This window comes from Ambystoma mexicanum, chromosome 9, assembly GCF_040938575.1.
Source record: "Ambystoma mexicanum isolate Mex_15411 chromosome 9, UKY_AmexF1_1, whole genome shotgun sequence".
NCBI classification, from domain to species: Eukaryota; Metazoa; Chordata; class Amphibia; order Caudata; family Ambystomatidae; genus Ambystoma; species Ambystoma mexicanum.
In genome coordinates, this window is record NC_090931.1 from 677,322,293 (window position 1) to 677,345,520 (window position 23,228).

General features: G+C 47.4%; 1 protein-coding gene across 3 annotated transcripts in view; it reads left to right on the forward strand.

Moving 5' to 3' along the window:
* The window catches only part of NBEAL1 (neurobeachin like 1), a 2,018,929-nt gene that overhangs the window by 1,268,201 nt on the left and 727,500 nt on the right, over positions 1 to 23,228 (forward strand). For all 3 annotated transcript variants that reach the window (XM_069615520.1, XM_069615521.1, XM_069615522.1), the window contains 2 exons: positions 4,456 to 4,761; positions 5,754 to 5,903. In XM_069615520.1, the coding sequence (XP_069471621.1) occupies positions 4,456 to 4,761; positions 5,754 to 5,903 (456 nt within the window). The remainder of the gene's footprint in view (positions 1 to 4,455; positions 4,762 to 5,753; positions 5,904 to 23,228) is intronic.

A 23,228-nucleotide genomic window follows, 5' to 3' on the forward strand; every position in this document is an offset into this window, starting at 1 on the left:
AGGCGCAGCAGGTGGCAAGATTCTTCCAGCCATGGGGGTCTCCTCCCATAGACTAGTTTGCTACGAAGGAAAACAAGCAGTGTCCGGAGTTTGCCAGCAGAGGGGCTCATCCGGAGTCATTGGGGGAATGTGTTCTCGTTCCTGTGAAGGGGCCTCTTTGTGTATGCGTTTCTCTCATTTCCAACCATTCGGAGGACCATCCAGTGGATTCGGAAGTACCAGTGCAGGGTGATTTTGGTTGCCCCATTCTGGCCCACGCAGATGTAGTTTTCAGATCTCCTTCATCTGGCGGTGGAACAGCCTTTTCGGTTCGGATCCGGATCTCCTGTCTCAGGACGACGGCAGACTGTGGCATCACGATCCAGCGTGTCTCAGCCTGGTGGCGTGGCTCCTGATCACTCCAAGTTCGGTCATCTTGGGATCTCCCAGGAGTGTCACCGGATCTTGGAGGCGGCAAGGGCCTTTCTACCAATGTCTTGTATGGTCATAAATGGGCGAGATTCTGTGCCTGGTGTGAGGGTCGCCCTGAGATAAAGCCTTTGGACGTCTCCCCGGCTCAGGTTCTCCCGTACTTGCTGCACCTTGACAAGGGGGCCTGGCGTTATCATCCATCAAGGTGCATTTGGCGGCGATTTCTAGGTTCACGCGAAGGCGCCATGCTGCTCCTCTGTTTAGTGATCGCTAGGTGAAACATTTTCTGAAAAGGCTATTTCAGACATTTCCCCCAGTGAAAAGGTTTGCACCGGTGTGGAGCCTCAATGTAGTTCTTTCGGCTTTGATGAAACCTCCTTTTGAACCCATGTTGACGGCTTCTTTGAAGTTCCTCTCATGGAAGGTGACTTTTCTAGTGGCGATTACCTCGGCCAGGCGGGTGTCAGAATTGCAGGCGCTGGTCATTGACCCGCCTTATCTAAGGTTTATGAAGGACAAGGTTCTCCTGGCTACTAACCCGCACTTTACCCTGAAAGTGCCGTCAGCGTTTCACAAACTTGCCTCTATTGCCTTATCCTCGTTCTTTGCTAATGCATCCACGCCAGCAGAAAAGGCCCTGCATTCTCTGGACATTAAGAGGGCACTCAAATTTTATCTGAATCGTACACAGGTCTTCTGGAAGTCAAAGCAGCTGTTTGTGGCGTTTGGGGCCCCCAACAAGGGGCAGTCTATTTCCAAACAAGGACTTTCCTGTTGGGTTTCATCTACAATTTTGTTTTGTCACACAAAAGCTGGCAAGCATTTGAGGGGTCCTCCGAAGGCTCATTCTACGCGGTCCACAGCGTCATCGGCAGCGCTATGGTCTGGGATACCGCTGGTGGACATTTGCAAGGTGGCCTCCTTGGCGGTGCCGCATACCGTCACTAGGCATTACTGTCTGGGGCAGCAACATATGGAAGATGTGCAGGTGGGATGAGCGGTCCACCAACACCTGTTTCAGTAAGGTAGGCCCTGCAGCTTTGAGGGTTTTTCTGTTTTACTCTGTCACTTGCTATTGGTTGGTTTGCCTATGACACACTGCCACACATTGGTTTTTACTGCTATGTAATCTATTCACAGCATGTGGATCCTTGAAAGATCCAATGCTGGAGAAGGGAGTAGTTTCTTACCTGTAACTTCATTTCTCCAGCGTTGGTATCTTTCATGGATTAATATGCGCCCGCCGGCCACCCCTGCAAGCAAACCTGAGTTTGGGTTCCCTCTACTTTGGAGGTTAAAATCTGAATGGAAGCCGCGGGGGCGGGGCTATTTATATCAGACGTACTATTGGCTTGGCCTAAAGCACCACAAAAGAACGTTGATAGGACACTAAAGTGTCAAAGTTTTCCATGGGAAAACGCTAAGTTAAAGTTAGAGGTTTCCCAGCCTGACGATGGGGAAATATTCACAGCATGTGAATCCATGAAAGATGCCAATGCTGGCGAAATTGAGTTACAGGTAAGAAACTACTCCCCTTTGTACATTCTGCCTAACTTTTATTATTAAGAGTGCTCTGTGTGTGCCTAACTAAGCCTTTCACCACTCCCATACTGTTCAAAGTTTAAGCCTTGCTGCTCGGTAACACTACCTTCATAGAGTTTAAATAGACATTAGTGTCTTTCCCTGTTCACCAGAATAGGGGGGTCTATCAGAATTTGTCCACAGGTTGATACTGAAAATCCATTTCAACACAGACACTCTCTCCCACTTAAGTACCACCTTCTCTCACATCCAATACCTCACCTTTAACAAACTCGCTTTCAGTCTCCTCCACACTTTGCGCTACGGTCCTTCCTCCGCCTGGCATCTTGGTCCGCCTCTTCTCCACATGATCTCACCCGAATAACCCAGTTCTCCTGTTCGGCACGCTCTGTTTTTTAAAGTGCAGTTCTGGTGATTTGGCATAGACTTCCTCTTAGTTGGTTAGAGTGCTCACCTGGTTGCCACAGACCTTCACTACTTGACTTTTCCTCAGGGGTTGGGTTACACAGGTTTGAGGGTATAAAATGTCCTCAAGCACTTCCCGTTTCCCAATGCTGGTCCACCGGTTCAGTGCAGCAATTGCTGAATTCAGAGTTAGTATTCTGCTGCGGTGAAGTGTATTTGATGCCAATGTGTAGTAAGTGATGTTCGTCCAGCTCATGTTTCCTCGCTGCATCTCTCTCTCGTGGGTCGTTTTTGCATCTTTCGCTGCAATGGTTTCTGTCCCTTTTGGTTATGAAAAGCAAAACGGATAAGACCGACCAGCATGGTGTAAGGTAGGCATTGGGTGATTGACAGTGTTACTATTCATTTGTAACCAGCCACCTAAAGAGGGATGAGACTGTGGCCCAAACAACTCCTTCACCCCCATCCTTTGAGCAGGACTGGCTCAAGCAAACACCCTAGTCGACCTCCTTACCACAGGTTGTGAGGGGTCACCATCCCCTTTAACAGGGTCATGTCTCTGACACTGTCACACAGGTTGTACCTTGAGCTGCACTTCGTGAGGCAACCAAGGGCTTCTGCCTCTGTTACTGTTGCTCTGTGTGAGGGTTTCCAGTTTTTCATGGCACATCTGCGCAAGGACTGGAGAGTAAGGCTTTTCTGGAAGCACGGGACCTTTGAAGAATAAACTGTGCCTATATGTTTATGGTAAAGGGATCACACTGGTTCTCTGTTCCGAGTGGTTCCTACAGGTTTGGTACCCACAAATACCAAGCAAAGCTTTGCCATCAGAACTGATAAATTTGGTCAACCTAACGTAGGTTGTTGCATTTTGTTCCTTTTTTTAATACAGGGTCCTCCCCATGACTTTTCCCTGCCCAACCCCTCTCTCTTCACACCCCTTCTTAAATCCAGCCCTTCCCATCAATATATACATATATGTATTTTACTCCACCGGTCAAATTTAGGTTAACCAAATGCACTGCTTCCAAATGTGGGTTAACGATACACCATATACCAATCAGAAGAGATCTTGGGAGAACGCAAGGACCATCAGATCTTCATGGTTCCTCTTCTGTTGGGTATCATCTTGTATGCTCAGGGCTCTATCCCAGTGTGCACCAAGTTTAGGATGAGGATCCTCAGTTTACATGGAAATAAGTGCCCAAGGAGGTAACTCGTCTCCCAGTCCCAATCTAACATTTGGCTGCTATACAATCACTGATAGGTTGAAAACCAGATTTCATACACAAACAGGTCAGATCTACTGCTGGGAATCGCAGTTACCGGTCTTAGGCAAGCACCAGTCATGACTATAGAAAACAACATCCATATCCAATTTGCTCTGTTAGGAACAACGTCTTCAAGTTGGAACCCCAGGGACACTAGCCTGTACTCCACTGAATAAAACAAAAAGGCTGCAACCAACCAGTGGAACCTACACAGCCAGCTGTGCAAGGGATCTCACACAGGGTACCAAAGGACCTACGGGCACACTAACCTTGTGGGTCCCTCATGGTGACTCCATCAGTATGTTCATCTGTGATAATGCCTAAGGTGAGGGGTCATCAGGAAAAGGTAGGATCTAAACTACTTCAGGCCTTGTGCCAGATGGGCAGTATGAACATTTTATCCAAGTAATTGTGACCCTTCCCATCCATGTTCCCACCCACACCAGATCTTTCTTTGTTGGCTCTCTGCCGCCTCCTTTTCTGCCATGTGTCCATGTTGTGCTGTAAAATCACAGGATAGGGATTTCTGATGCTGAAAGCTGCTCCCCTTACATTTCCAAGCTTCCTCTTTGTACCTCACCTGTCACGGGGGATGGCAGCTCGTCACCAATATATGTGACTGGTATGAAAATCGTCATGCAATATCTGTTACTTATTCAGGCAATTAATAAGGGGCACATCTAATGCTGCTGTTACTCTCTGTGGTTTCATTTTTCTATTTGAAGTGCATGAAGTAGCTTATCCCAGAAGAATTGTGTTACCACCCTTTTTATTTATTTGGTACACTTTCAACTCACAAAACCGCTCACCTTTGATTTCCTTTTAGATTTGTGCAATGGCAACAGCCAAATTGAACACACTTCTTCAGACCAAAGTGATAGCTAGCCAGGAGGAAGCTTGCTATCTTTTGGGGATGCTGGAAGGGATTCTCAACCATTCTATCAATCAGAAGACAGAAACCTACTCCTTCCTAATACCCATTGTGCGCACTCTGGTGTCTAAGATCTATCAACAGCTCTTCATGTATCTGCACCTGCCCTCTTTGCCTTCCACCAATGGAAGCCCTTCTTTCTTTGAGGACTTTCAGGAGTACTGCAAAACCGAGGAATGGAGGATCTACATTGATAAATTTGTAAGTTGTGGTGATCTTTGTGGATGTTTCATTGCTCAGGGTCTTAAATACTATGTGTAAAACAGTGTAATCAGAAGTAATTAGAGGTGTTGGTGGTGTTCCTTGTGACATGTTTATGGTGCAATTCCATCTCATTCACTTGCTTTTCTAGCTATATGTATCTTATGTTTAATGACTTAACGTTTTTTAAATATATCACAAACTATACCTTTGGCCTCACAATGTCTCAAGCTCTGCTTCAAAACAATGACTCTTGGGGCCCTTGCTCTACATTTAAAGACTAGGTTTTCAGCTGTAGTTTTAATTTTTTTTGTTATTCGAGTGAGTTGAGACTGGCGTAATCTCCTGGCATTTTTCCAAAAGCAGCCTTATTTTTATTTGCCCCGCATCTCTCATCGACCTCCCCCATGCCAGTTTAAATGAAAAGATGGCATGAAACGAGTTTTCAAATATCACTGATATAAAAGACAAGTATTTTGCACAAGATATTAGGCATTATAGGTGGGGTCAAGGTAAATTCATGGGTAGAATTGAGAAGAAATGCATAGTATCGTAAACTACACAACAGGTGGTGGACATACAGAAAAACTTTACAGCAAGTTCAGTGCGACAACAGACCTAAAGTGAACTTGCCTGGAACAGGATCACCAGGATATTTAGTGGTGGGGGTGTTGGGGTAAAGGCAGAAACCTAATGTAATACAGTAGAAAGTAGGGAAAGCACATGCTGAATAAGATTATTTTCCACCATCAATGGTTACTCTTTTCTGCTGTCTGGAATCTACTTCTGCATGTGAATGAACATTTAATGAAAACTGGCATTAAGGATAAAAACCTTTTTAATTGGGTCTGGTTCTTGAACTCTTGCAGACTAAAGCACTAAATTCATTGCAAATTTGATCTAAAATGTATTTTATTATGATCATTTTTATGCATTGTTTGAAATATGCCCATAATTGTAAAATATATTTTGTTTTTGTTCCGGTGTGCCAGATTATTCCATACATGAAGCAGTACGAAGTTGACATGCTTGGCAGCGGTCACGAGCAGATGGCCCTATACTGGAAAGACTGCTACGAGGCACTGAATGTGAATATGCACAAGCGAGACCGGGAGAGAGGAGAAAGCAAACTCAAATTCCAGGTGATAGTTTAAACCCTCATTTAGGGCATCATTTTAAGTAAGAGTAAACTGAATGAAGGGGGCTTGCTATTTTTGTACTTTCGTGCAAAAAACAAGGACCCCTTTGTACAGTTTTTCACATTTGCACAATGCAGTGCACAAAGGTGTAGAAACATGCACAATAGCCTTTTCACGTTTTTTACACTTCACAGTGCAAAAAGTCTAAACACCTCCTTCAAGTTGTGCTTTTGGGATGCATTTACAATGGATTCATATGGAATCCCCCTGCTTTTATCATGTACTAAAAACAGGCAGATTGCATAGGCATTCATTGGTTTTACCGCGTTATGAAAATATTTTACTGGTGTTAAAGGAAGCTGTTTTTGATGGATGAGCTGGTTTGAAAGGGAGAAATGGTACATCCTTTCCGTGCTTTTATTTTCAGTAAATGGATATAGCATTGTTTTACCTATGTTTGAGGTATCTCTGCTCACAGCCGTCAAGACTCTTCTACTGGAGGATCCACAAAGGTTTCACACGCTGTTCTGCTTGTGACTTCCAGCACTGATAGTCTCTTGAGCACTGTATAGACTGCCATGCATAGAACGTATCATCATTTACTCTTCCTGCTTGCCACCCACCTTTCTATCTCCATCATCTTGGCTAATGTCGCATAATACCTTTTTAAGGTGTATTTTTACAATCAGCTGTGTGGACAGATACTTAGAAGCCTCCCTATTCTGATGAGCAGGAACATATCCTAATGTCTAGCCTTATACCAGTAAGGCTTAGACATAGGAGAGTGTTGAAGGGTATAGTTAAGCACACAAAGACCACACTTAATATAAGTTGGGCAGAGTGTATAAACATACCACGATGTATTTAGTACTTGAAAAACTCTGAGCAATTAAAACCCACAGGTAACTAAAACACTAAACATACACTACTATTCTCCAGCATGGGGTCTGGCATGTATTCACATGCTCGTGAATATTCCCGTTCGTCAGGCTGGGAATCCCTGGTAAAAGAAAAAACTATTTCTTCTCTAAACCAATCACTGTGCTCTGGGTCATACTGCCCCCATCCAATGACAGTCCTCTCTCTAAGACCCTCCTCTGGCAGCCATCTTCACATTTATACCGCACGCTTCAGTGTTGGTAGTCCTCCAGTTTGCTCTCAGAGCTTTTTGTATGTTTCTTTTTCTTCATCTGCCGACAGCGGGGACCCGTTGTCGGTGAAGTTCTGCACCCCTCAACGGCGAAGATCCATCGAATAGTCTACACGGCCATCTTGAGCCTACTTCACGCCCCCTCACCATGACGGAGAAGAAGGAGGGAAGGTCCCTCTTGAGCCTTCCACCAAATGCAGGCTACAGAATGTGTTTGTGGAGGGCAAGTACCTGCAATGCCTCTACTGCCTGCATCCGGACCACAAGGAAGTAGAGTGCGAGATATGCCATGGTTTCTTCAAGAAAACGACAAAGGACCGCCATTCCTACACAGTAGGTTGGCGGCATGGCTTAACACGAACAAGGCCTCTGACCCGTGCTTCGACCAGGGTCATGCCTTGTCCAAGACCAGCCGTTCCGAGCAGTGTTCTAAGTCCTTTGATGGCGCCTCATCCGTGTTGGTCCAAGGTAAGGCCAAGAGCCACAAGTCCGAGTCCACTGGGTTTGCAGCGGAAGCGGGTCCCAAAGTTGATAAGGCGCGATCAGCATCACCTTCCGCCTCCATTGCCAGCATACATTCAAGCTCCTCTTCAAAGAGGAAGTCATCTACCCCAGCTAAACTACGGAAGAAATCTGAGAAGCCGCAGACGGAGGAGAAGAAAGCCACGCAGCCCAAGCTGGCTCAACCAGCACAGGCAAAGACCTCATCTGCAACTCTGTCGACCGATGCTACTAACATTGGAGCTATGGGCGCTGATCTTACGAGGGTAGCTCCCACGGCTCAGAAAGTGGCACGACACCGCCGCAGTGACTTTGGGAACGTCTGCAGGCACACCAGAAGGGGTGAAACCGGCCCAGGCCCTGGACCAAGACCTGCAGGGGGGAAGAAAGTGTGGAGGGGTGAGCAGGCCCCGAAACAGCCCTCCCAGGCCATCGCCCAAATCATGGAGCTCTCGTCAATGGACAACAAAGATCAGGAGTCTTTGCATATGGTCCACAAGGACGTTGAAGAGGAGAACGGCGCCGACAGCGCAGGGCCTAGTTTTCCTGTTCTGCCTCCTCAGCCAAGGGACATTTCCTTGGATATTCTGTCGACTCTATGCATGTTGGTGTCAGAGATCCAGATGAGAATGCCTCTGGCCCCGGTACCTGTGATCCCCCAGGTACCCGATCGGCCTCCAGCAAAGAAGAGGAAGCATCATCGGACGCCCCCATGTCAACCTCCACCACCACGTCGGGCCTCTTCTCTCCCAGCAGACCCAGACACGGGTACGTGGAACAGATACGGCCACTACGACAGATGATGTCGAAGACATTGTCACTGCGGACAGTGAATTGCCACATTTGGATGCTTCATATAGGGTGTCCCCACCGGATGCAGTGGGATCGTTCCACTCCATGATCGCCAGGGCCTGCAAGCTATTCCAGCTGGTGCCTGAAGAAACCGAGAAGGAGGGCTTCTTGTATGAACGGCGCAAGGCCAAGACGATCATGGTGGTGCCTTTTCTTGACTATGTTAAGGAGGAGGTCCTGGCCCTCATGAAGAACCCTTGCACAGCTCCAACCTTCCAGATCTTCAACACAAGAAGCCTACAGTGGCCATTCCGAGGCCTTTCGGTAGCAGAGGACAGCATCACTGTCGCCCGCAGGGCAGGATGCCAGAGCCGAAGCAAGCCTGAACCGATCAGACGTCGGGCCCCGGTGGGAGGCCAGCTGACGAGGTTCTTCAGCGAGTGGAAAAAGAACACTGACAGATGGGTGCTGGATGCTCTCATCCAATGGGAGACCCTGGAGTTCCAACGCAGGTGTCCGCGGATCCCTCTGGTTCCCCGTCAGGAGCAGCACATCTTTCAGCTTCTGAGAGGGGTACAAGCCATGCTGCGAAAAGTCGTGATAGAGCTAGTTCCCCAACAGCTCTGGGGCTCCAGAGTCTATTCCAGATACTTTCTAGTCAGAAAGAAGACAGGGGGCTGGAGGCCCATCCTGGACCTACGACGTCTGAACAAATACCTAAAGTCCCAAAAGTTGAGGATGGTCACATTGCAACATGTGCTCAGCCTACTGGAAAAGGAGACTTCTTGATATCGTTGGACCTGGAGGATGCCTATTTCCATGTCCCCACTCACAAGAAACATCAGAAGTTCCTATGTTTCGTGGTGGAGGGTCAGCACTACCAGTTCAAGGCTCTACCTTTTGGCTTAAAGTCGGCCCCAAGAGTGTTCACGAAATGCCTGGCACCAGTGGCGGCCCATCTGCATCTACAGGGCATACACGTATACCTGTACCTGGATGACTGGCTGAAATGCGCCTGCTTGCGGGAGATGGCCGATGGACACACGGAGATGACGGTCCGGCTATTGACGATCTCAGATTCTCCGTCGACTATCCAAAGTCCTGCTTAACGCCATCGCAGAACGTCCTGTACCTAGGCGCCAGACTAAATACAGTGTCTTGCCTGCCGTTGCCCTTGTAGGAGAGGCTAGCAGCCATTCAAGGAAAGGTGCAACGGCTGTCTTAGATGAAGACGGCCACAGTGCGGGCCATCAAGTCATTACTGGGCATGATGTCGCCCTGCATCTACCTCGTCCGTCTCTGCAGGTTGCAGATGTGACCCCTACAGGAATTCCTGAACACCCACTGGATACAGGTGTCCGCAAGGTTCACAGACATGATACCTCTCGAAGAAGAGTTCCGACAGGCGATGGAGTGGTGGGGCGTCCGCTCCAACATTGCTCAAGGCACAGGATTTCAAAAACCCCCCAGACCAGGAGATGGTCACCACAGACGCCTCCCTGCAAGGTTGGGGAGCACACACCGGTCATCTGCACACCAGAGGCCTGTGGCTGCCAGAGGAGATAGATCTGCATATCAACATCCTGGAGTTGCGGGCAGTGTTCTTGGCGCTCAAGTCGTCCCTACCCTCTCTGAAAAACAAAGTGGTGAGGATCTTCACGGACAACACACCACCATGTTCTACATCAGGAAGCAGGGGGACACTCGATTCCCGGCGCTCTCCAAGGAAGGGCAGGACTTGTGGAACTGGGCCGTCGGACAGGAGATGTTCCTCGTCCCTCTCCACATGGCGGGAGTCGAGAACACCATCGCAGACTCCCTCGGCAGGGAACTGCATTCCTGCCACGAGTGGCAGCTTTGTCAGGATCGGGTGGACCACCTGTTCGTCAAATGTGGCAGACCCCAGATTGATCAATTTGCGACAGCAACAAACTCCAAATGGCAGAGGTTTGCCAGCAGATTCCACCAGCCGAGGAGCCTGGGGGACGCCTTCTCTTTCCTGTGGGAAGGGCTGTTTCTGTACACGTTTCCTCTCCTGCTACAAGTCAAAACACACTCAGACAGTGTCAATGCAAGATGATACTCATCGCCCCGGCGTGGCCGAGGCAGATTTGGTATCTGGACCTACTCAGCCTGTCAGTGCCACTTCCAGTCAAGTTGTTGGTGGTTTCGGATCTTCTCACCAGAGCGGGAGGCACAATCCTTCATCACGACCCAGGATCACTGAACCTGAGGGCTTGGCTCCTGCAGTCTTAGAGTTTGGAGGTTATGAGTTGACAACAGACTGCAGGGTCTCGTACAGCCGGGGCGTTGTCGACCTTGGAAGTGCTATGGCCATAAGTGGAAGCGTTTTGCTACGTGGTGCCGGTCGCAGAAGATTACCCCTTTGAGGGCCATGGCCCCACAGATCCTTCCATACTTGCTATCCTTGGCGCACGCCTCCAACAAGGTGCATCTGGCGGCTATCTCCCGCTACCCCAGGTCCCCAGGAAGATCTTCGCTTTGGTCCCACGAATCATTAAGGAGTTTCTCAAAGGACTTTTCCAATCTTTCCCACCGGTCAAGGCTCCTCCACCGGCGTGGGAACTCAACGTTGTTCTGATGAGGCTCATGGGGGCCCATTCGAGCCTATGCATTATCCCAAAGCATAAAGGCCTATACTAAAAAAAAAATAATTTCCAAATCCTTACAACTAATTATAGAAAGAATGTGGGATAGGGTTTTCAATAAAGAAAGAACTGTTCACAAATAATGTCAGGATGTGATTGCCAGCGGTCTCCCTTCCCCACGTTTTCAGCATGGGACAAGGCGGGTCTCCTGAGCACAGCACACATTCGAGCTTTCCCAGCACGAGCAGACAGTTCTGCTCCAGCTAGCAGGTTATTCAGTGGTTAAAGTCTCTTTTCAATAAAAAAAAAGTCTCTTGCCTTCGAGAGCCTGATAATTTCAACAAACAAACACAAAAGTTCTGTTCCTCATATGGCTTTGGGTGACAGCTTCACCCTTGGTTCCCCCTCTTCTAGGTGCAGACCCCTCACAGTTGTACTCAACAACTCAATTAACAGTATCTTTCACACGATAGTAAGGGTGATAACTTTCCATCCCTGGAACTCCTTCCTTCGGGTTCGAACCCTGTCAACACAATGTTCATGGGACTTCAGATTTCATCCCTTCTTGTTTGCATCCCTCTGCCGGGTTCACTTTGGACTGCACAGAGGACCACTTGGACCCTCTTCTGCCTTTTCCTAACGCCATCTTGTTACTGTAGTTCAACAGCAGGGTAATCACCTAGCATTTCCCAAGTGAACACTCACATGGTGTTTGATTCTTTTATGCTAGCTTTCCCTGTTCCTTATATCAATAGTTCTTTGTTCAGTCAAAGTTAAATTAGCCGCTTGCTACTTTTGGTCAACACGGTTCGGTTTCTTTATCGGCTCTCCCTCCGACTCACCCGCTGTGATGAACTGCTTTGCTTTCTTGTCTGTAGAGTCAAGGCCGGTACCATTGGGCCATGCGTCTCTACCCGGTTTGGCTGTCAGTAGAGGAGGCGCCCGGGTACCGTTGACATCTGCTGCAACACACGCTGGCTATTGTTTGCAGTTTTACGATTCCTTCTCTTGAGTCTTCATGGGTCTCTGTCGATAAGGGCAAGGTCACTTCTCCCCTTAGTATCCTCTCGACTTGAGAGGATACTAAGGGGGACTTGACATTTACTCCTCCTCTTGAACTGCCGTGCTGAGTTAGCTCTCACTTTGTGCGGTCTGCCTTGCTCTTAGGTTGCTGTCATGCTCCACCTTTTATCCCTGCGGGGAAGGGAAAGGGCCGTCAGGTGTGTGTGATTCTGATCAATTGCCCGACTTTGCCTGACACTTGTATTGGGACATGTCAAGTAAACGGCTCTGGTGTTAGTCTGTTGTCTTTCGTGTTGTGCGAAAGAGTTTGTGTCAGAAAAGGGGAGGACAGTGTTTTGGAATATCCTGCGTTGTCGGATGGGGAAAAGGCGTTTAAGGAAGGGGGACAACGTGTTTCACCCGTCGGTGTCCTACTCCCCAAGGACCCCCATCCAGGTGATTCTCCCGCACTGGTCCACCCCCAGGAACTAGATGCAAAAGCAATGGCCATATCCTGGCCACCTTGATGACAGATCCCCGGGGACTAGACAGGAAGACGCCCTCAGGTTTCTCACATAAGTAATTACCAAATTATAGAATATGTGGCAAAGAAAGGAGCTAAAACACTGTAAACAGCCTTATAAATATAATGCACTACACTTTAATGGGGCCTAGTGATCTTTGAGTCACAAGTCCCAATATAAATCTTTTCAGGAGCATAGGAGACTTTAAAGGAGTCAGAACAAGTGTTTGCATTGCCAACAGGCAGTTGTAAATGTTTTAAGGCTGAAGAACAATAGGATTCAACTTCTTAGGAGACCCTTTCCCAATCCCACTACCTTAGCGGAAGCTCTAGGGAAGATCCTTGACCAGAACTGCACCGATCACAGTTCTGCAAGTTAGAGGTAGGGCACTTTATGCATGTTGACCCCTATGGAGGTGGGGAGTTAGTACAGGTACATTTACTCACCCCCTTTACTCTGATTCTCTCAAAGGCTGCTGAAATCGCAGACTTTGTGCTCTGTACGCTGGCTCTTTCGGAGGTTGTCTAGGGGTCACTGGTGCAGTGGTCACTTTTGGTGTGAGGCTTTCGGTCCGGCTAGTCGACAGTTCCTTGCTCTGGCGAGATGGTTCCTGGCACAGTACGGCTGGATGACTGCGTGTGAAGTTTGTTCTTACAAGAACCATGCTGCTTGTATGATACAGCTTACAGTCTACATCCTGTATTTGGTATTCTCTTGCAGACATTCAGGAGTGAAGGGGTAGGACAATTACTTAATTGTCCAATTACTCTCTTTTCATTCTCTTAGTTCTCCTTCTCTCCTCTGTTGATGGGGCTCTAAGTTCCTGCACTCAGCCCATTCCTCTGGTTTTCTCTCTTGGTGGACCTACGGGCCCTCAGTAGACCCAGGTATATTCTTCATCCTTTCCCTCTGGCATGCCCAGCAGTCCCTGCCGCACAGGAACGAAACTCTCAGGTTTGACAGTAAACAAAGATTCACCCACTGACTTCACCTCCTCCTCCGTCTCCTCACCTGTGGATTCGTCGCAGGATGAATCTTCCGAGGGGATTTGTCTTCTTTCACGCCAAGAGTCGTTAGGCTTTTCTTTGTTGGGTTTAGGATGAGCTCCTCTGGAAGCCACACTGCCTAATGACAAGAAGTCGGCAGTAGGGCCTCCCAGGGAGACCACCCCACTTCAGGGAAAAAGCACAGCTGAAAAAACCCTGATGTTGGTCTTCTGTTCCAAGATGGTGTAATTCGGAATGAGGAAACTCCAAGTCCCAGAATGCACTGGAAGTAGCAGGGTAATGCACAGGAGGGTACAGCAAGGAAATATTGAAGGACCGGGAGGGACGGAAACTCAAGAACAAATGGAAGAAAAACTGGTAGTGGGAAGAAATACAGGTAACAGGTAACAGGACAAGCGGCAACAAAACGGCCGGAAAAAACAGAATGAAGCGTCACAGAAGGAGAAGGGGAAAAATAAGCCCTGAAGGTGACGCTTAGGAAGGGCAGCAATGGAAAACACTGCGGAGGAAGGCACAGGCGAAAACACTCGAACAGCGCTTAGATCCAACCGGAAGAGCAGGGTTGCAACACGCCGAGTGAAAGAATTGACGCATATTTAAACACGTCATTGCGCACATCGCGAAGTCGGCCGCAACACTGGAACGTTACGCCGACATCGTGATGATCGCGAGTAGCTTAGCTCCTTCTCCAATGCTCCCACAGTCTCCATGGAGTCCGGATCGTGACAGTATGACCCCTTTTCAACGGCACACCCCCTGGTTTCCCTGGGTGCCATTTATGAAAGAGGCGCAGGAGTCGAGGAGCCTTCAGATTCCTAGCCGGTTCCCAGGATCTTTCGGACCATGGATATCCTTTCCATAGGATAAGGTATTGAACAGTCCCCTGCTTGTACCTGGAGTCCAGAATGCGGGATACCTCGTATTCTTGCGGTAACAAAGTTCTAGGGACCTTCTTCTTATAGCCCCTATTATAGGGATCTGGAACGTATTCCTTGAGTAAAGATGAATGGAATACTGGATGGATCCTCCGTAAAGATTGTGGTAGTGATAATTTGAAGGCCACTGGATTGATGCATTCTGTAATGGCGAAAGGACCAAGGTATCTGGGAGAAAACTTTCCTGGATGAACCCATCTGGGTAGGAATTTGGTTGAAAGCCAGACCTTGGTACCGATCTGCCATGTAGGGTTGGGTCTTCTTCTTGGGTCGACCCATCGTTTATAACCTTGTCGACTATGTCCCAGTATTTCTTGAGCCTTTTTATGCGTTTCTTTCAAAACGCCCATTAACTGATCAAGTGAAGGGACCTTTGTGGATAGTATTTCAGGAAAGGGTAAATGTCTGGGGTTGTACCCATAGGTGCAGTGGAATGGGCTCATGCCTATTGCTGAATGAAAGGTGTTATTGTATGAAAATTCAGCAACTGGTAGGAGTTGATACCAGTTGTCTTGCACCTGGTTACAAAAGCATCTAAGATACTGTTCAAGAGTAGCATTGAGGCGTTCAATTTGACCATTGCTTTCTGGGTGGTATCCGGATGATAAGGCTCGTTGTACTTGTAATTGTTTACAAAGAAGAGTCCAGAATTTCGAGGTGAATTGGGTTCCTCTATCCGACACAATGGTACATGGTATACCATGTAGTCGGACCACTTCACGTAGAAACCTTTCAGCCGTCATTGAAGCTGAGGGTGTGCCTGACAAGGCGATAAAGTGAGCCAGCTTACTGAACGAATCCACCACAACCATTATGGCTGTATGTCCTCCAGAATTGGGTAAGTCAACAATGAAGTCCATTGAAACATGTTGCCAGGGTCCAGCTGGGGGTTCGTCCTGTTGTAAAAGACCCAATGGTTTGGCCGTGCTATATTTGCTCTGGGCACAGATAGGACAGGAAGAGACGTATCTCTTGGTATCTTTGACGACTGTAGGCCACCAGAAATGTCTTCTAATGAGTTGCAAGGTGGCAGCTTGACCCTTGTCCTGCCGTTGGTGTGTCATGACACCAAGATAGAGCCATAGACTGGAGTTCTTGCGTAGGTAAATACAGTTGGTTCTCCCTAAACCAGTATTTCCCTATTCTGTTTAGTGATTCCCCCGGTGGTAAAGATGTCTTCCTTTGTGAGTCTTATACCTGTTGTAGAAACAAGTTCACTGTGCCAATAAATCTTTTTCCAGACAACAGAAGTTCTTGACCTGTGTATTTTCCTGATTCTTCTCCGTTACTTCTGGATAAAGCATCTGCGAGCTGATTGTTCCTCCGAGGTACGTAGGAAAGTCTGAAGTCAAATTGGGAAAACAAATAGGCCCATCCCATATGGCATGGCGTGAATTTCGGCATTCCAGCTGTTGTAGCACGCTTAAGTTCCTGTGATCTGTGCGTACAAGAAAGGGGTGTTGGGCCCCTTGTAGTAAATGCCTCCATTCCTCACAGGCTCTTTTAATTGCAAGGAGTTCCTTTTCGAGTACTGAATAGTTTCTTTCACTAGGGTTTAGTGTCCTCGAATAGTAGGCGATGGGGTGTTCCATTTGATCTTCCTTTTTCTGCAGAAGAGCATCACCTATTGCGCCGTAGGAGGCGTCGGTTTCTAGAATGAAGGGTAACATCTGATCTGGTTGTCTAAGTACCGGTGCCGTGGTAAAGGCTCCTTTAAGTTGTCTAAAAGCCTTATCTGCTTCTGGGCACCACGTAAACTTCACAGCCTTCTTTAACAATGCAGTCAGGGGTAGGACCATTTCTGAGAACCCATTGATGAACTTTCTATAGAAGTTTGCTAGGCCTAAAAAACGCTGTATATCTTTGACTGATTTAGGTACAGGCCATTGGGTAACTGCTGCAGTGTTCTGTGGGTCCATCTCAATCAGATTTGCACTTAAGAGAAAGCCTAAATATGGAACCGTCTTGCCTTCGAATATGCATTTTTCGGGTTTGGCCAGAAGGTGGTGATGATGGAGTCTTTCTAACACCTCTCTGACGTGTTGGTGATGGGCTTCCAGAGTGCTTGAATAAACCAGAATGTCATCCAGGTACACTATGACTGACGTGAATAGGAGGTCTGCAAAGATCTTGTCCATAAAGCGTTGGAATTGAGCAGGAGCGTTGACTAAACCAAAGGGCATAACTCGGTATTCATAATGTCCCAAAGGCGTCCTGAATGCGGTCTTCCACTCGTCATCTTGTTTTATTCTGAGTAGGTGATAAGCACCCCTCAGATCCAACTTGGTGAACCAGGTAGCCTTCTGTACTGCCTCCATTATATCCTTAATGAGCGGCATGGGATATCTGTCTCTAATTGTAGAACTGTTGAGGCCTCTATAATCTATACAAGGCCGGAGTTCGGTTGTTCCTTTCTTTGGAATGAAGAACAGGGATGCACCTGCTGAAGAAGTGGAGGCTTGAATCAATCCGTTTTGAAGGTTGGTCTTTAAGTAATCCCTCAAGGCTTCTTTTTCAGGGAGAGATAAGGGAAACATACGGCCAAATGGAACCACAGCCCCTGGTTGTAGTTCTATTTTGCAGTCTTCTGGTCTGTGTGGAGGCAAAGGCCTGGGATGCACATCCAAAAAAATATCAGAGTAGTCTCTGTATTGTGGAGGAATAAGGTTTACATTGCATATGGGTGTTGGTCCTTCCTGGGTTACTGATCTTTCCGTGGAAGAAAGACAAGCACCCGAACAATAGTCAGATCGGAATTCTACTGTATTGGCCTTCCAGTCTATACAAGGATTATGCTTTCTAAGCCAAGGCATGCCCAGTATCACTGGAATATGTGCCGCCCTTATTAGATCAAAACTCAGTTGTTCTTGATGGAACTGCATCTGTACTGATAACTCCTGGGTTTCTTCGAGAATTTGTCCTGAAGTCAGGGGAGTGCCGTCCACACACTCAACCGGAATAGGCTGCGTCTTGGCTCTTCTTGGTATGGATTGGGCCTGGGCCCATTGGTCGTCCATGAAGTTGCCAGCAGCCCGCAGTCTAACATTGCAAGACATTCGACACCACTGTGGTTTGTCCAATTAAGCTGTACCTTGAATACCATTAAATGGTGTGAGGTGTCCAAGGTGGCTGATGGGGTAGGTAGACAGGGATTAACGGTTTGAACCCCTTCCTTGTCCCTGTTCAGGGTCGGGGTTTGTCGTTTCCCGCCTTTCTTGGAGGGACTTCCGGGCAATCTCGAAGCAGGTGTCTCTCTGAACCACAATATAAACAAAGACCTAAGTCTTTTCTTCGCTTTCTTTCTGCGGCTGTCAGAGGCCCTCTAGTCGATCCAATCTGCATTGGTTCTTCAGAACTTGGCATCAAAGGTGTTTTCTCCAAAGGGGTAGACAGGTGAGGAGCTAGTGGAGGGTAGGACTTGGGTTTTTTCTTCTCTATTCGCCTTTCGTTGATACGGTATTCTGTCTGTAGGGCTAGTGTAATCAGGTCCTGGAAGGTGGAGGGTCTGGCTATCCGAGCCAGTTCGTCCTTGATTTCATCATGTAACCCTCTTCTAAATAGTGTTTGTTTGGCAGAATCCGGCCATCCGGTTTCTTGCGCTAATCTTTGAAAAGTGGAAATATAAGTTTGTACATCCGATGTCCCTTGTCTGGTATCCAATAGATGCTCATATGAAGAGTATTGTACCTCAGGCCTCTCAAACCGGACACGGAACAGTTGTACGAACTGACCGTAGTCATTTAGAACAGGATCTGCGCTTGTCACAAGTGGGGTGGCCCATGCTAGGGCATTCCCCACCATGTTGGATATTAGAAAGCCAACCTTAACCTGGTCCTGCTCAAAAGCTTTAGGTCGGAATCTAAAATATACCAAACAAGCATCCAAATATTCTTTAATCTTTTTCGGGTTCCCATCGAACTTGCCACAAGATAGCGGTAACGAGGGGAGATCACCTCGGGTATCTTCCCTCTGGAGCAACTGTTGCCTTAAGGCAGTATTGTCAGCTCTAAGAGTCGCATTGTCTGTCTTTAGGGTCTGTACTTCCACATTAATTCCTTGTATGGCATTTACCAACTCTTGATATTGTTCAAGACTGACCATTCTTGGGCGTTGCAAACTCTCAGGTTTGACAGTAAACAAAGATTCACCCACTGACTTCACCTCCTCCTCCGTCTCCTCACCTGTGGATTCGTCGCAGGATGAATCTTCCGAGGGGATTTGTCTTCTTTCACACCAAGAGTCGTTAGGCTTTTCTTTGTTGGGTTTAGGATGAGCTCCTCTGGAAGCCACACTGCCTAATGACAAGAAGTCGGCAGTAGGGCCTCCCAGGGAGACCACCCCACTTCAGGGAAAAAGCACAGCTGAAAAAACCCTGATGTTGGTCTTCTGTTCCAAGATGGTGTAATTCGGAATGAGGAAACTCCAAGTCCCAGAATGCACTGGAAGTAGCAGGGTAATGCACAGGAGGGTATAGCAAGGAAATATTGAAGGACCGCGAGGGACGGAAACTCAAGAACAAATGGAAGAAAAACTGGTAGTGGGAAGAAATACAGGTAACAGTAACAGGACAAGCGGCAACAAAACGGCCAGAAAAAACAGAATGAAGCGTCACAGAAGGAGAAGGGGAAAAACTAGCCCTGAAGGTGACGCTTAGGAAGGGCAGCAAAGGAAAACACTGCGGAGGAAGGCACAGGCGAAAACACTCGAACAGCGCTTAGACCCAACCGGAAGAGCAGGGTTGCAACACGCAGAGTGAAAGAATTGACGCATATTTAAACACGTCATCGCGCACATCGCAAAGTCGGCCGCAACACTGGAACGTTACGCCGACATTGCGATGATCGCGAGTAGCTCATCTCCTTCTCCAATGCTCCCACAGTCTCCATGGAGTCCGGATCGTGACAGAAACCCATTTCTCCATTAACCCAGATTCTTTCCCCTTTTTTATCTCCTCCCCCTTATTGATGGTTTCTCCTCTTTAATGGATGAATGGGCCCTGGCCCCACTCCTTCCCACATCCGGGCACTTCAAGGAGCTCCTCCCCCCTTCCCATGACCTCCTTGCAGCATGGGTGCCCCATGTCTTTATCATTCCCATTCCCAGGTTAGTCGGTCTGCTCTCTTCCTGTGAACTCCGGACGTCTTGAGTTCACACTGTTTTGTAGTCTTCCCACAGATGCAGTTCGCGGCAGCCTGACTGTGCACTGCAGCTCATTGTACTCCCGGGGCTGGCCTGTAGCCTACCGCAGTTCGTCACACCGCAGCAGCTCTGGTTCTAGGCGGGGCACTGTCAGTTTGACAGGCCGTGTCTCCACCTCTGGAGTATCTGTTGCTGTCTTTCCCCTCACACTGTGGCACGGTGAAGGAAGGACAACCACGTTTTCGATGACCTCAGAAGACCCCCCTAAGAAGGAATGCAGGTGGAGATCAGCTATGGTCACTGCAAATAATCGCAGAAACAAAGAAGCTGGTTCTACAAGGACCCGTTAGTTACTTGCTGGGGAGTTGCAACTGCAGGGGAATGCCACGTGTTTCATAAATTGCAGAGTCCCAAGTCCGACTTGGTACAGTGACTGGTGCAGTGAAATGGCAAACTAGGAAGCGGCTCAGCCCACATGATTGTTCTGGGACATCTGCAAGGCCTGTAAGAGCAGGATCCTCAAGCAGGGGTAGGGACTGGTTGTTCTTACTGGTCCAGAGGTCGAAGCACTGTTGAAGGCCTTCTGGAGATCAGCAAAGGAGCAGGGATTCACCGGAAGAGTTGAAGACAATGCTGGATGATTGAAACGCCTGGTTTTGGGACTTCAGTGAGATGCCCCTCTTTATAGCGGTCTTGACTCCTATGGCGATCTTCAGAATGGCTTCAAAAGTCCTCCTTTTATCCGGGATTCGAGCTGGAGTTGCCCCACACCCAACAGTGATAAGGACCTACACCATTCACACTTTTAGGGGCTATCCGCACATCTGCTCAGCAACAGACACACTTTGGCATGGATACAGACTTGGGCAAGACAGTCCCAGCCCCCACATGATGCCACAAACAGATACTGCTGCTTTGCCTGGCAACGCTGAGGCTTTGACAGGTAAATCCAGCTCTGAGTAGTCAGGAAGAATGCTAAAATGGCAAAAGGACACATGGAAACCTCATGGCATGGTATTTGGTAAGGCATTAAGCGGTAAAATGCGAAAGCGCACATGAGTGCATACAAAAACATGGTAGGAAAATCTCTGTTGCCACCAGCCCATCTTGGACACATTTTGCAAACAACCACAAAGTTACAAATGATAAAGGTCTAGCGACACAAACTGTAAGGTGATTTACATGGAGACGGGCTTAACAAGTTTTAATGATCAGGTATTACTTAAACCCCTTATCCCCTGGGTACGAATCTAGACAACGCTACCCTTGAAGAATACAGATCAGCCTAAAAGATGTATTAAGCTACCACAGGGCCCTCTCCCTGCCAGGGTTTAAACATGTAAAAACGTATCTGGTGTTATTAAATCTTGAAGACCTTTGGCCGAAACCTGAGAATATTGCTCAATGCACATGCTGATTTTATTATCGGCCAATATGTTACAAAGTGTCTTTCCCTTTCATTGGGGTATAACTATTTACATATAAAGAGCAGTCATCTCATGGAAACCTATGTAACTCATTGATCATCCTTTTTCTAGAGCGTTATATTCTTTGTTCTGGTCCGCGATGTACAGTGATTTTCGGAGGAGAAATGTAACCTTTTTAAAAAATAGAGGCATTTGCTCCATGGTTTTTGCTGAAGAACTTTGCAAGAAATCTGTTTCAATTGATGTCATTTTTGCTGTATTAACCTGTATGGAGAAGGCATGGAGGAGCGAGAGATGCTTAAGGATTGCCTTTTAGCTGTTGTAAGATATTTTAAATTTTTATTGTATCAAAATGTTTTTTCAAATTTTAGTTTTGCGCTTTTTTGAGACCAAACATTTTAATTAATACTAGGATATGCAGATTACAACTATTCCATAATTCTTTTAACCCGATCGATTGTTGTGCGTTATTGTTTGTATAATCTTTACTTATGGCACTTTACTTTTATGGTCTAGTACTGGAATTAAGTTACAATGATGATGATGGTAAGGTGATGCATGTTGTGTAAAGCAAACAAGGAATTTCACAATGTAGAGCATAGTTCTCCTGCACCGATAGTCATAGGGACTGAGCACTGCCCCCAAAACAGATGAGCTTAGCAAGGCAAGTGAATTAAAGAGGCTTCACTTGCCTCCAAAAGTCATGACCGGTTCAAAACAGCAGCAAGAGGTTGGTGGGGGGGGGGTTGCATAGATGTCTATGGAGAGAAAGCAGTGTTAGACTGGATTTCTACACTCTGGCCTGGTGGACAGATGTGTAAAAGGCAACCCTAGTTATAGTGAACCGGGGACAACCTCTGGGAGTTTAGCCAAACCAATCAGTGTAGCATGAAGAGTGGCCAAGGGAAAGTCTCACGAGTGAGTGAGTGAGTGAGTGAGTGAGTGAGTGAGTGAGTGAGTGTAGTAAGGGTCCACAATGAGTTCACACAGTAAGTTGTCACAGATTACACTTAGACAATCAGTTATAAAAAATACTATATTCATTTATGGCCTAAGAACACACTGTGAACATGACTAAACAGGTGATATCAAACAACACTAATAGTAGAATACATATATACAATCACGATAGTCTATTCCAAATAATCAATTTGCTCCCCAAAACACCTGGAAGGAAAGTTAAGTAATTAGTATTTGCACTGACAACCCACAGGTATAACAATCCTCATTTAGAAAGTCCAATGTATGGGGACTTGTGCCCAAAAGTTCACAAAGTTTTCCAAGCGTTTTGGGAGTTGGGAAAACATGAGGGAGATGGTCCTGTGGATGTGAAATTGGCTCCAAAAGTTGGAAGAGGATGTATTCTAGTGAATTAAACGGTTCCCAGCTTTCGGCAACAAGTATTGCCAAAGCCAAGCAGTTGTAAAGGTTTTAAAAGTTAACATAGATAGGGGTGCAGGTAAGTACTGCTGTAACTGACCCCTGTATTCTTAATTTTCTCCAGACTTGTCAGTTCGATGGAGGGTCGCCAGATGTCGCTTTTCCCACTGTTGGTTATGGTCAAAGAAGCACAGTAGCTGCAGGTGCAAGGAGAGTTTGGGTCGGGTACAGAAGCTTTGGGCAACCTTTCCTCGACAAACAATGAAGCAGGCACCGGTGTAGGAATCTTCAGGGCAACCAACCAGGCGCGGGAAAGCCGGTTTTGACGACAGTCGCCATTGCAGAGCGACATCACGGGACACTGATATTGCGATCGAAGTTGGCCTTCTACCTCAGACCCTGTGGATGCTAGTATGCTGAAGTTTTGCAGGACGGCCTCTTACAGGACAAGTCGATGCCCCCTTGGGTTCTGAGTCGAAACATGGAACGACGACTCTTCTGGCGCCATAGACCGTGCAGGTCAGTCCACTGGATGGTCCAGGAACACTTCTGAAGGCTCCAACTTGTTGAGTTACCAGAAGATTTCGAGAATGGTTGTTCCCACCACTGCTACGGATCGAAGCACTGATGAAGGTCTTCTAAGATCACTAGCCAGGCGGAACTACGTGATCCGACCGCGGCTGATTTTCCTGCTGCCGAAATGTTTGCATGGGAAATGTACGAACCACAAAAGATTTGTACATATACCGTGTGAACAAATGTTCAAAACCCCTACATACCCACACCCCCACCCACAACACACCCTCCACCCACTCCCTCAACCCACCCCCACCCACACCCCCAACATAAAAAACCCTACTTA